Here is a 13,094-nt window from a genome sequence, read left to right as displayed (position 1 = left end):
TAGAATTGACCGAGTTATGCAGTAATAACTTGCAGCAATACAGATGGAATCAAGATATAGTTGATGAGAGTTACAGTAGAGTTGTACTGATGTATGCTTCGAATATCTGCCATGTATACATAGTAGACAACAGTGTAAGTCTCAGTCAACTGTGATGTAACTCGTCTATATTTCAACCATATAAAATTTTAATAAACTCAATAATTAAGCATAGACGATACCTCGGGCTTAGGTAATTATACGACGTCCGAGATATCAATTAGTTGCATTGATGCTACTTAATTGTCGCATTGCGTGACCCATCCCTAGAAATTGCGACAACCACCACAACATCCTCCATCCCACGTTTCAACATTGCGCAATACTTTCTTGCGACAACCAATTCTAGTAGTCTGTATCGGTTGTTAGTGACCTTTTTAGGTAGCATTGCACCTCTATCTTACGAATTGCGTGCTCTGAGCCCAAACACAAGTCAGCACTTTGGCTGATCAGCACAGCGAATGCTGCATTCACGCAATGTCTCGAGCCAGAATTGGTTCCGATGTCATCTTGATGATCATCTTGGTATGTGGCTATGACGGATACAAGCTCCCGAGTTTGTATTTCCCCGCGTTGTGAATATGTACAGTGTTACAAAGGAATGTCGAGTCATTGGGAGTGAGCAGTGTATATAAAGGCTTCAATTATCTCTCACCTAGATCACTTGTCAACGGTTCCAGACACGCAATTGAGACATACACAATAACCACCATACATAACTCATCATGGCCCCTTCAGCTGTCGAGACCACGACGAACCCCGTCTCGGAAACACCAAAAGTAAAGCTATACTCTGGTCACGTCGAAGGCGCTTACAAAGAGCTTTCCCCTACATCCTACATCAGAGAATCTGAAGAAAAGGGCATCGATGGCCACGCCGCTGCCAAAGTGAGTTACCTATACTTGTTGACTTGATCTCCACGTATTGACTCAAACATCAGTACCCAAACTATCTTCCAACCTGGAATACAGACCAAGTCTACCCTCCTCTAGAGCCCTTTGAGCACTACGAGCATGGCAAAGACGCAGACCCCAGCTTTTCAAACCTCTTGACCTCAGACAGCAAAGTCTCTCATCTCACTCCAACTATTGGCACTGAGGTTGAGGGTGTTCAACTAAGTAGTCTTTCTGATGCCGGAAAAGATGAACTCGCTCGCTACGTTGCCGAACGCAAAGTCGTAGCCTTCCGAAACCAAGACTTTGCCGATCTTCCCATCTCTGAAGCTCTCAAGTTTGGAGGATACTTTGGCCGTCACCACATCCATCCCACCTCTGGATCCCCGGAGGGCCATCCTGAGATCCATCTCGTCCATCGAAGTGCGGGTGATAAATCCTACGAGGACTTTTTCAAGACTCGCGTGAGCTCTGTTGCTTGGCATTCCGACATCACGTACGAGCAGCAGCCCCCTGGAACCACGTTCCTCTACGTGCTTGACAACCCTGATACTGGTGGTGATACTCTCTTTGCCAACACTGTTGAGGCTTATAACCGACTATCACCTACTTTCCAGAAGCTTCTGCACGGACTCAAGGCGACACACTCTGGCATTGAGCAGGTCAACGCCAGTGTGAAGAAGGGCAGTATCAAGCGTCGTGAACCTGTTGTGAACGAACATCCCATCGTGAGAACACACCCAGTCACTGGGGAGAAGTCCCTCTATGTGAACCCTCAGTGTAAGTGAGACTACATAAGCAGTCAATTTCATTACTAATACTTCTAATAGTCACACGAAGTATCGTCGGGCTCAAGAAGGAAGAATCTGACGCTATCCTCAACTTCCTCTTTGAGCACATCGCCTGGGGCGCAGACTTCCATGCCCGCGTCAAGTGGGCAAAGGGAACTGTTGTGGTATGGGACAACCGATCTGTTCAGCATACTGCTATTCTTGATTGGCACTCTGGCCAGCGCAGACATTTGGCCCGAATCACACCTCAGGCTGAGAGACCATATGAGACACCTTTCGAGAGCTAGATTTAGTATGAAATATATAAAGGAGAAATAAATGAACACTTTTAATGAGTCTTGAGGTTGTTGTCTTTGGTCCACTTAGATATCCAAGGGTCCTGCGCCGTGGCTATTTAGTTGAGACTGCTCTTCCTCGCCCACGGCATATACTCCCGTAATGCCACCCGCTTGTAAGGCGCAAGATTTGAGATAACCCTCACTCCACAGCCGTCAACATGCTCCCAAAACTTCCAGAAAAACCGTCGTCCCGAATCTCAGAACAAAGGCTAAGGCTCGCCATGTCCACAGATCTCAAAGACTAAGTGATAGTTCTGGGTGCAAAGGGACCCTGAACTCTTGAGCTAGAATAAATGGACGCTCCACCGACAACGTAGTTGCGTTCCGAATGGGTTATGGAGTCGGGGTTGGCGATGGAAAACTGCATTCCGAAGACTCTTAGCCAACTGGTCACTCGCTTATACGGTCCCTTTGGCTGTAACGATAAGCCAGTCTTGGTATTATCCACAAATCTACGTCAAGATTAAGCCACAAAAGTGGCTTTTTACTCTGCCGAGTCTTTTCGTCTTGGATTTGTTGAAGATGTGGGAGTGGTCTCACATGAACCACGTGTAAGTGAGACGAGACAGTTCTCACGACTCACCACAAAAGCTCACATTCACATTCTAAAAGAATATCTATTATAATACTCAAAGGACATCATAAATGATCATCAACCCTCTCACTTCTCTCCAACTTCCAAGTCAATGTTCGCTGCATCGAGTCTAGTTCAGGAACAACTGGAATTTTGCCACGCCCACTATCAAAGGTACAATACATCTAGAGCCACATAGCTTCAAACCTAGAGTTTTCAATGAATTAGAAACTGACCTTGAGTGATCAACGTGCGCTTATGACAGAGTCCTTGGTATAAGATGGCGAGGCCTCTCTCCCGTTTGCGGTTGTTGTCTCAGTCTCTCTTTAACTACCAGCGCAACAACTTGAAATTTCCCTGTTCTTTGATCTTGTTACTTTTACAGATCGAATCCACTCTTTTGAAACAAAAGTATTACTCTGACACACAAAAATACATAGTATAACAAATCTCAGCTTGTTCACCATGAAGGCTTCTCTCGCTCTCTCTGTCCTGGCATGTGCCATTTCAACCGCAGCTACAAGCATTCACCACCGCCGGGTCGACAACTATCTCCCTGCTGCCGGCATCCCCAAGGCCGGCTACAACGCGTATGGAGGAAACTATGATCATCCCGATACCAACAAGTACCAACCTGTTGGTCAGAAGCAGACGTCTTCCAGCTCTGGCTCTACCACTAGCAAGAACACGGACAAGAAGGCGACTACTAAGGCTGCAAAGTGCATCTCAAAGGGCAAGCTAGAGTCCATCGTTAACAAATACGTCTCTACCTTTTCAGGTATCACTGATGGCGGAGCTCTCGCAAAGACCATCTTCAACGACGACGTCAAGTTTTACTCGCAGTCTATCTGGTGGACGGCGTCATCTAGCAAGATCAACAAGTACGCCAAGGTAAGCAGTCTCTCATTTTTTTTATTGTTATACCATCAATCTAACATATACTCTCCAGAACGACAACTATCCACCCGTCTACAAGAACCTCAAAGAGCTTATCGCGGGAAATATTGAAAAGACCAACGATCCCAGTGCTTTCATCAAGGGTCCCGTCGCCTATGGCTGTAACACCTTTACCATTTACTGGAAGGGTGACTTTGAGGTTCCCAAGGGAAGAAACCATGGTCGCGGCAATGGTATCGACCTGGTCTTCTTGAGTCCCGCCACTGGCAAGATCAAGAAGGCTTATTCTGAGTACAACACTCTGAACCAGGTTTACAACTGGGGTGCCCACATCACTTGGGCCAAGGACGACGTTTGCTGTGATTGTCCCGTGGTGTTTGATCCCCAGTGCAAGTGTACCAAATAAGGTAGTTGCATGGCTGGGTGTCTGTAAGATAGCTGTTATGGGAATAGAAGGAAAAGGAGTTTGGGGGCATGTATTTAGGTCTCTGGACAGGCGTTGAATATATACAGTCTTTATCATCACATCCAACCGCGTGTAAGAAAGTGAGCTAACCAGGAATAACTGAGACAATATGTAGGACATGTTGTCGTAGCTATTCCTAGTTAACTGCCTTTCCTACACGCGGTTGGATGGGATAACTTATATGTTCATACTGCTCTAATTATTCATTTAATAATCTTCCCCATCATCCCAGACTCATGTTCCAGTGACTGGTATCTTCACCAAATCTGTCATAGACGGCTAGACACCTTGGGTTCATCACCCAAGAACACATTGATCAGTTTAGAAAACTCATCTGCGTACTGATAAAGAAACCCATGCCCAGAATCAGGATATAGATGCAACTGAGCCTGAGCATTCTTCAGTTTCTTCCAGATGACAATACTGTTTTCTGTCGGCAGTAAAAGGTCATCGCTCCCTAACCTTTGTCAGTATATGACACTCAATGAATAATAACTTCAGCTTACCGTTTGCAATCAAGACAGGTATACTCAGCTCCTCAAGTCTGTTATATGACGCATCCTTTGCTTGCTTCGGATCCATAAACTTTGCAAATGCAATTCCCTGTAATCGGGCATTGTCCGGATCAACATGGCCAGTCCTGTCCTTCCTCGCCCCTGTGATCCTCTTCCACGCAGCCTCACCTGCGGCTTTGCTCTTGGCTGATGTTCCAAACATACTGACCATAAAAGCTTTCTTGTGCTCCTCTTCGGTCTGAGCTTTCGCCAATAGATTGAAAGGTGTCAAGTCGGGTGCTGACACGGTACCCTCGCCGCTGCTAGGCATGGTTCCGCAAAGAATCAGACGACGCACGAGTCCTTGTCCGTTAAGAGCAACGAGTTGCGCGACACATCCTCCCATTGAGAAACCCATGACATCAGTCTTGTCAACACCGAGGGCTCGTAGAACATTTATGTAGTACTGCGCCCATAAAAAGTATTGCTTGGGTACTTGTCCTTCTGAACGACCTACACCGGCATTGTCGATCATGATGATAGGTCGCTTAGCGGCGATGGGGCTTACAAGAGCCGGATCCCAATGATCCATTGTCCCCCTTGATTAATTAGTCTTTGAAAGACATGAAAATTGAAGGGATGCTCACCTGAAGTGCATGAGTAATGTGAGGGGAACGCCATTGCTTTGGCCGAAGCGCCTGTAGGCGAATTTGATGCCATCTACAGTGATGAACTGGTTTTGGGCGGTCTCGTAAGTTGACATTTTGCAAGCTTGCTTTAGAAACAGCTGTGATGTGAGAAGCTGAGTGAGTGATGTTGTATTAATAAACATGTAAATTGAATGAAAAAGATGCCGAGGTTGGTCGGCATTCAACGTCAGCTGATCCGGGGAACCCTGTATGAATGCTTTCCTTTTTGGGGTCTCACAACTCACTAGTAACAGTTACTTCACTGCAGGATGACAAGATTATTTATATTGGGATTACTTGAAGATAATTTAGATCGCGTTTTATGTTTACATGTTCCTAGTCTCGCACGATATGAACCAAGGTTGTCAGGGTAGGGTATAATTCAGCTCAAACAAATATCATATTCATACAATGTTCATTCCTCATCCAACGCCTGTACGTGATATATCCCTAAAACAACATATCCACCCTGTCTAGTTGTGTATAAAACTCAGATCGAACTACTCCATACCTGATGGCCCAGCATGGCCGTCAAAACTCCCACACCATATTTCCCACCTTCTGTGTTTCCCTGCCATGTTTCCCAGCCAAGCCAGCACACAGCTGTTAGCTCAAACACACTCAATGCGGAGCTCACATATGTCGCCGCACTAGGGCCTCTTCTATCTCCTGGTTCTTGGCCCGCTTCGCCTGTTACTCGTAGAGCGATGATTCCCGCTGCAGACAACAGTGCAAGTTGCACCTCCCGACCAAAAGGCAGTGGGAATGCGGCAGTCAGACCCCAAAGAACGAGCAAAACGGCGATAGTAATAAACTCGACACCAAGCCTTCCAAATTGGGGAGACCCGGGGGCGTGAGAACTAGATGGGCGTGTTACTGATCCTTGGTCAGACTCACTATACTCTTGGCCTAGACTGAAGCTCTGGCTTAAGAGATCCGCCAACCCATTTGCCTCATCGTGACTTTCCTGAGGCGCGAAGAAGCTAGGTGGTTTAAAAGAAACTTCACGCTCTTCCGTCTCATTCTCGTCCTTCTTCCTCGCGGCACCGCGGAAGAAGATGCTTTCCTGCTCTACTGGCTTACTTCTTATGATAGGCGCATTAGGTGGATTTCGCAAACGTTGAGCTGGGGTCGTTGGAGCAACAGGAACTTTGTACCAGAATGGACTTGGGTTGTTGTTCACCGGCGACTCGCCAAAGGGTCTTCTCGGACCATTTGTGATTGGCGAATCTTGAAAGGCTCGGAATTGCGACTGTGGCTTGATCTGGGACTCAGTGGGTGTCCAATCCATCTCATCCGAGGCTCCAACTTCCTGGGTCCTTTGCGGCGTGATATTGAGACTGTTGAATCGATTGAAGGGACTTTCCGTGGGGCGTAGTGGACTACTGGGTACATATCGTTGCGGCGAAAACGAGCTGGCATATGATCGTTGTGACCGGTCAGTCTGAGGAGCCTGTGTGGGTGAATCCAGCGCTTCGTTCAGCAGATCAGAAAACGTCTTTGGCTCTTCCCTCTTCACTCGGGTGAGTTTAGGCTGTTTTGGTGAAGATGCAGTATCGGCACTGCTGCCGAAAAGGGGCGTCGTGTCGACTTTGATGGATCGTTTCGCAGAGGAGTATATCTAGGCCGAGTTAGCAGACTTTCAAAAAATTTAAGAACGACTTACCATAACCATCACGGCCGACATGACCAGGTGCGCACTAAGTTGGGCGTTACGTGACTGCGCGTGGCCTCCATCCATTTCAAGAACCCGACGGAATAGGAACCGGAAGAAGACAATCAGCCCCTGGAAAGAATACCACTGAGTAAATCCTAGCAGATGTCTAGAGAATCCACGTACGACCTGCACAAACTGAGGATTCCACCACGCCGATAGTATGCTTGCGAGAACAGCAGTATTGATCAGGAAGTCGGCTGGTGGAAGGAAATCGACAGCCTGAGACAACCCAGTTACAGCCATCACTGACCAACTTTGATCATCAGGATCATACATTCCAACGTCTTGGTGCTGTAGCGCGAACGTGACAGCTCTAAGATGCCAAAACATTTGCATAGTCAATCCTCCCCACCACAATGCCCTCCCTAGACTGTCGAGCCAATTCAGGGCACTACTCCTGTCAGAAGTGCTCTTCCGTCCCCTGCTTTTCTCCATCATCCGCCGGAGATGGTCTGTCTTGGCTGTGTATCCGGCCCTTTTAATTTGTCCATCCACTCTAACGGCGCATTCGTCACAGACTTGGGGGTATCGCTCCTCCAACCCCTTTCGATATCGGTAGTAGTTGCGCTCGAGCTCGGCATATTCTGGATGGCTTGGATCGTCGGGTAAGTACTGTGCCAGGGATGAGGTAAAGAGTCGCTGATTCTTAAGGCATGTTTTGCAAAAGATGCTGTCTTGGGGAAGTGAGGGAGAGGATGGTCGGGGATTGGCGTATAAGGTCGCGGGAGCTTCACGCTCGGTAGCTACTGGAGGATCCGTAATCTCTCCATTCTATATTAGGTCAGTAAGAAAATTGACTGAGGGGAGCACTGTTCATACGTGATCGAGGTAGTTTGTCGCATCGCATGACAGGCATAGAAACTGGCGTGTGATGCCGTCATATTTCGTATTTGATCGCTTGCCGCAATAAAAGCAGGTCAAATATTTAGTCCCTCGCAGGCGTGGCATTATTTCAATACCATCTCTCTACTAGAGTCAGGGTTGGTGATAAAAAGGGTTGAGAAAAGGGCGTGGTGGTGACGAGTATAAAAAACAAAATCACAGTCATGTCCCTTGTTTATTCCAAGTTTAGATCATCTTTTGTTGTTTCTGCCGGGCGGTCAGGGCCTACATTTAGAGGTCATGACGGTGGGGCCTGCACTGTAGATGTAGATCCATGTCCAGTATCCTTCCAGAACGTTAGAAGGTTACTAGGGAGCACAGCGCCATGACTGGCCTGCCTTATCTTTGATTAGTTCTTCCATCATGAGGACTCTCTATCAATGCATATTTGGGGATAAAAGACACTAGATCTGGCATATTTCTCAAATATTGACAGCTCATGGATAGGTACTAAGATATGATCCGCAGGTCGTACAGGTAATAGGTACCTTTGCCTAAACATTCTCTGGTTCCTGAATCAACCCGTCGGCAGGCCAGTGAGGTCACGTCACCAGCAATCAATCAATCACCTATCACAGCTTCACTCAACCTTTACATCCATAGAACAAAAAGTCATTTTCTTTAATCACAACCCAAAGCTCCAACTGCTCACAACCGTCTTTGCTTCTTTCCAAATTCTTTCACTTTCATCCCCTCAAGCAATGCCATCATCATGACCTCCCAAGCTTCATCATCGCATTATCCCCTCCATCTAACAATCCGCTTCTCAACATCCCAACCAGACCTCGAACTCGACATCTCCTCCCCGCAAACAACCACCGTACTCGCTCTAAAACACCTCCTCCGCACACGTCTATCCTCTCGCAGTCGGTTACGTCTCATCTACCAAGGTCGCCTCCTTCCTGATGCCTCGGCGCTCAGCTCAGTTCTCAAAGCGCCTCCCCCGCCACCGCGCAACCTCGACGATCCAAAGGGCAAGGGGAAAGCTGTCGAGGGCGCGAATGTGACCAGAGTCTATGTGAACTGTTCCATTGGTGATGAGTTGACTAGCGAGGAGCTGGACAAGGAAGAGGAGGAGGCGCTCAAGCCCCCTCAGGATGTGAATGGAGATGACTCTAAACCTACAAAATCGACGAGGCCGCGACCAAGAGGTTTTGATCGATTACTACAGTCCGGAATTACACCTTCCGAAATTGCGACGCTTAGAACACAGTTCAACTCTATTCATACAGCAGGCTTTACGCCAGATGCGATGCCGTCGCCTGATTCGTTGCGTAATATGGAAGATGCCTGGATAGACAACAACGCCGATGGTCTCCCATCCGGATCCAACCCTCTAGAAGACGAAAACGCAGGCATGGCGTCGGTTATGGATGTTTTGATAAAAGCTATGATCGTCGGCTTCTTCTTCCCCTTGGGGAGCTTGACGTGGCTATTGCGCCAAGACGGAATCTGGAGTAAGAGATGGCAGATCTTTGTCGGGTTCGGAGTCGTGTTGAGTCTTTGCATTGGCTTTGTCATGGAGCTATCAGGAGACCGGCCCTAGTAGAGCGAAAGGCCCTAGGAAGGCTCAATGATATCCGAAAGGAATGTCTGGGCCATTGTTTTAAGGTGGGTGGTTGAATATTTGCAGTGGCGTCTTCGGGATCGCCTGGAAGATCTGGGAGCGCTGTAGATGCGTTGAGATTATAATAGGAGTACAAGGCGTGATAGCAAACTAGCGTTGTACCTTGGAAGCGACTGATTACTTTACATATATACAATGCTCTATCAAACTAAAGGGATCGCCTCGGGCTTGCACCGGTTTCGTTTCCAACATGGGACTCGAAACTCGACAGCCCAGATCACAGGATAACTACATCTTTTCCCGACGCGCCAAACTCCCTAGCCAGTAATGATAAATCAGAAATCTACATATCATCCCCCTTTTCGTGGACTGCCCCTTGTGGCAGTCCATTCTACGAGCAAAAGGAATTTTATAGGTACAGACTCTGGGCGGCAACGATATCTCTGCGGATCTTGGACAGACTCTCCTCGAACTTCTTAGTCAGATCCTCGTTGCCCATGACCTTGGCAGCCTGGGCCATCTGTCGAAGAAGCTCTTCCAGACGACGGAAAAGACGGATAAGTGAGCCTTCGTAGACATTTGTCATTTTGCTACAACGTGTTAGTGAAATTATTATTCGAGAGTAGACGAGTGACTTACCAAATCTCGACAAATGGACGACCTTGGGCCCATGTATAAACCGTCTCCATCAGTTGCCACTTGAGCTTCTGCGCGTATTCCTCCTCGTTGACATCAAGCTTGCACTCCTGGCTGACCTTGGCAATGATGCGGGCCTTGGCCTGGATCTCGCGGTAGGGCTTCTGGAGCTCCTCCTTCAGAGCAGGGGCCTCGACCTTCTCATCAAAGATAAAGCAACTCATGACGGCAGCGCACATCTCGGGGGTTTGCTCGTTGAAGAATCGGTCAAACAGTAACTCGGAAAGGAGAAGCTCGTGACCTTCAGTGGAAGAAACCTCACAAGCGACACGGGCCTTGAGTTGAACGACTTCGGCGTCGTTAATAAAGCCTAGACGACGCAGGACACGCTTGCGCGACTTGAGCTCGTCCATCTGAGCAATGCTGTATGCCTTGGCGATGGACTTCTTTGTCTCCTTGACCTTTTCTGTAAGCTTGACCTTGGCATGGTACTGATCCCATAGCGAAGGGAGAAGAGGGGAAAGGTGGAGAGGGTTGGCTAAAAGTCGAGACTCAAGGACCTCAATCTTTCGCAGAAGCTTCTTGAAAGAGTCGTCGGTGATTTCCATGTTCTCAATAGGATCAAGGACAGGGAGACCATCAGGGAAACGACGCTTGACCTCCATCAGGGACTTGGTGAGCGTATCCTTGTCAGAGTCGCTCTTCAGGCCTTCCTTAGGCAGGAAAAGTCGGATCTGGCTGATCGCCTTGATGCAGGTCAACAGACAAGGAACAACTGCGAACTTGATGTCGTCGTCGTCGTTGCAGGGCTTAATGCCGGGAGGCATCTCCTCAGCAGGGTGTCCTGGGTGGAAATCCGCGCTTGACCTGGAAATAGGAAGGAGAACGTCAATGACATGGGCCTCCTGGGGAATATACTCGGGCTCGTTCAGCTTAGGGGCGCGACGAGGAGTCTGGTTGACAATAACACCCCAGCCAAAGTCGGTTCCGTTGCCGGCAATAGACTCGTTCTTGTCCTTGGGGTTGTAGATCTGTACCAAGCGGCCAGGCTGGAGGTATGAGATACTGTAGTTGGGGTGCTGAATGACAGTTCGCATATCCCTCGTGTAAGCACTGAGCTGCTGTCGAATCTGGTAGTAATCCTTGACGGTGGACTCGTCGGCAATGCTGGTGCTGTCGCGCTCCTGCTGCAAAGACATCAACTCCTTCTCCAGGGACGGGACGCTAGCGGCGTTTTGGAACTGATGGAAACATCGCTCCAACATGAATTCGGGTGAGATAGCTTCGATACGGAGAAGGTTCAGAATCATGTTGTAACCGAGGTAGAAAGCAGAGTTGAGTCGATCTTGGTGTCCGGTAACAATCTCCTTGGCTGTATCGGGCTCAAGCTTGTCGTCAATCATCATGATGACAATACCACGGGCATCGAGGCCACGACGTCCAGCACGACCAGCCATCTGAATGTACTCGGATGAAGTAAGAGGACGCCTCTTGACACCGTCCCACTTGGTGACTTGTGTGAAAACAACAGTCTTGGCAGGCATGTTGAGACCGATGGAGAAGGTCTCGGTAGCAAAAAGAACCTTGATCAAAGACTCCTGGAACAGAATCTCGATGGTCTCCTTGAGAATAGGCAGAAGACCAGAGTGATGGACACCAATACCACGCTCCAACAGAGGCAGCAAGTTGATAATCTGAGGAAGCTCCCTGTCCTGCTCTGACAAGCTCTCTATAGCATTGTGGAAAACCTTGCGAACCATGGCCTTTTCAGAATCGTCGTTGAAGCTCAGTGAGGAAATGTTCATAGCCATGTTCTCGCACTCTCGCTTGCTGAAGTTGAAGACAATGACGGGGTTAAACTTCTTCTTGATGGTCATTCGAATAATCTTGGCAATATCCGAGCCATTGTCAGCGCCACCCTTGTTAGTCTTCTTGTTCTTGCCCTTTCCTTTCTGTCGCGCGTTGGGATCGTTGGGGTCAGCACCCTTCTTCTCCTCGACCTCTTGCATAACCTTGTTGAAGTTTTGCTCGTTGAAGTTGCTCTTCTCGTCGACGATAAGTCTAGCTCCACTGCCGCCGGCAGGGAAGAAGTAGTTCTGAAGTGGTGTTGGTCGGAAATCGGTGTATACGACGTGACAGGCCTGGTGGTGAATCTTGGCAATCCACTCGGCGAACTGGAAAGCGTTGGGAATGGTGGCAGAAAGGAAGACGTATCGGACCTTGTCGGGAAGCATGATGATGGTCTCCTCCCAGACAACACCTCTCGTCTTGTCTCGCATGTAATGAATCTCGTCGAACACGACCCAGGCAACTTCTCGCATGATCTCGGAACCTCGATACAACATAGATCGCAAAATCTCAGTAGTCATGACCAAGCAACTTGCTGTGGGGTTAATAGTAACATCTCCAGTCATGAGACCAACATCTCCGAAGATGGCCTCGAAATCTCGGTACTTTTGGTTACTCAAGGCCTTGATAGGACTTGTGTAGATGACTCTCTGGTTACGCTTCAAACATTGCGCGACGGCGTACTCGGCCACGACAGTCTTTCCGGCAGAAGTATGCGCGGAGACAAGAATACTCTCCTCACGTTCAATAGACGCCACGGAGAGACTCTGGAAAGGATCGAGCTTGAAGTTCCATGTTCGCGCGGGCTGCTCGGGGGCCTTGTGCTCGGAAAGAGGGACGTATTCGTAGTCTAGATCCGGGGGCAGAGCAACCTGATGCTGAATGTTGTGCGACAAAACGAGAGATGAATCCTGCTCTGTAAAGGTGGCCGCACCAGCGACCTCTCTTGACTCGGCCGTCTGGAACGTATCTGTAATAACAGGGCCTACAGCTTCCTCCTTCTTCCTCCTCTTGGCGTCCTGCTGACTGGCGCTTTCCTCGGAAGACTCGTCGTCGGATGATGCCTCATCCTTTGATTCCTCGGTGGTGTTGTTGTCCATGTCGACATCCTCAGACTTGTCCGCGTCGCCGTGCTTGCCGTTTATCGCGTTGGCCTTTCTCTTCTTTGTCTTGTCGCCCTTGCGGTTCTGTCGCGACTCGTCCTCGCTAGCACTCGGGGCCTCCACATTGCCCTCGAAAACATCAAACAATTCATCCATATTG

General features: G+C 48.6%; 6 protein-coding genes across 6 annotated transcripts; 3 read left to right on the top strand and 3 right to left on the bottom strand.

Moving 5' to 3' along the window:
• Positions 1-764: 764 nt before the first annotated feature.
• FGSG_01661 (uncharacterized protein) lies at positions 765-2,010 on the top strand (the record flags this gene model as incomplete). Its single annotated transcript, XM_011319184.1, has 3 exons — positions 765-926; positions 980-1,712; positions 1,763-2,010. The coding sequence occupies 3 exons, from the start codon at positions 765-767 to the stop codon at positions 2,008-2,010; spliced, it is 1,143 nt and encodes a 380-aa protein (XP_011317486.1).
• A 1,011-nt stretch (positions 2,011-3,021) lies between these two features.
• FGSG_01660 (uncharacterized protein) lies at positions 3,022-4,017 on the top strand. Its single transcript, XM_011319183.1, has 2 exons — positions 3,022-3,526; positions 3,585-4,017. The coding sequence occupies exons 1-2, from the start codon at positions 3,101-3,103 to the stop codon at positions 3,936-3,938; spliced, it is 780 nt and encodes a 259-aa protein (XP_011317485.1). The 5' UTR covers positions 3,022-3,100; the 3' UTR covers positions 3,939-4,017.
• Positions 4,018-4,267: 250 nt separating this feature from the next.
• FGSG_01659 (uncharacterized protein) lies at positions 4,268-5,255 on the bottom strand (the record flags this gene model as incomplete). Its single annotated transcript, XM_011319182.1, has 3 exons — positions 4,268-4,455; positions 4,505-5,091; positions 5,140-5,255. 3 exons carry the CDS (start codon positions 5,253-5,255, stop codon positions 4,268-4,270), a joined length of 891 nt encoding a protein of 296 aa, XP_011317484.1.
• Positions 5,256-5,474: 219 nt separating this feature from the next.
• Positions 5,475-7,846, bottom strand: FGSG_01658 (uncharacterized protein; the record flags this gene model as incomplete). Its single annotated transcript, XM_011319181.1, has 5 exons — positions 5,475-5,477; positions 5,693-6,802; positions 6,848-6,967; positions 7,022-7,669; positions 7,718-7,846. 5 exons carry the CDS (start codon positions 7,844-7,846, stop codon positions 5,475-5,477), a joined length of 2,010 nt encoding a protein of 669 aa, XP_011317483.1.
• Positions 7,847-8,492: 646 nt separating this feature from the next.
• On the top strand, positions 8,493-9,326 carry FGSG_01657 (uncharacterized protein; the record flags this gene model as incomplete). Its single annotated transcript, XM_011319180.1, has 1 exon — positions 8,493-9,326. One exon carries the CDS (start codon positions 8,493-8,495, stop codon positions 9,324-9,326), a length of 834 nt encoding a protein of 277 aa, XP_011317482.1.
• Positions 9,327-9,756: 430 nt separating this feature from the next.
• Positions 9,757-13,090, bottom strand: FGSG_01656 (ATP-dependent RNA helicase DOB1; the record flags this gene model as incomplete). The annotated part of the gene is made up of 2 exons (XM_011319179.1): positions 9,757-9,937; positions 9,987-13,090. 2 exons carry the CDS (start codon positions 13,088-13,090, stop codon positions 9,757-9,759), a joined length of 3,285 nt encoding a protein of 1,094 aa, XP_011317481.1.
• Between the last annotated feature and the right edge of the window lie 4 nt (positions 13,091-13,094).

Source organism: Fusarium graminearum, chromosome 1 (genome assembly GCF_000240135.3).
Source record: "Fusarium graminearum PH-1 chromosome 1, whole genome shotgun sequence".
Classification (NCBI taxonomy): domain Eukaryota; kingdom Fungi; phylum Ascomycota; class Sordariomycetes; order Hypocreales; family Nectriaceae; genus Fusarium; species Fusarium graminearum.
The sequence above is the reverse complement of the archived record's forward strand: the minus strand, read 5'-3'. Positions and strand labels throughout refer to the sequence as shown.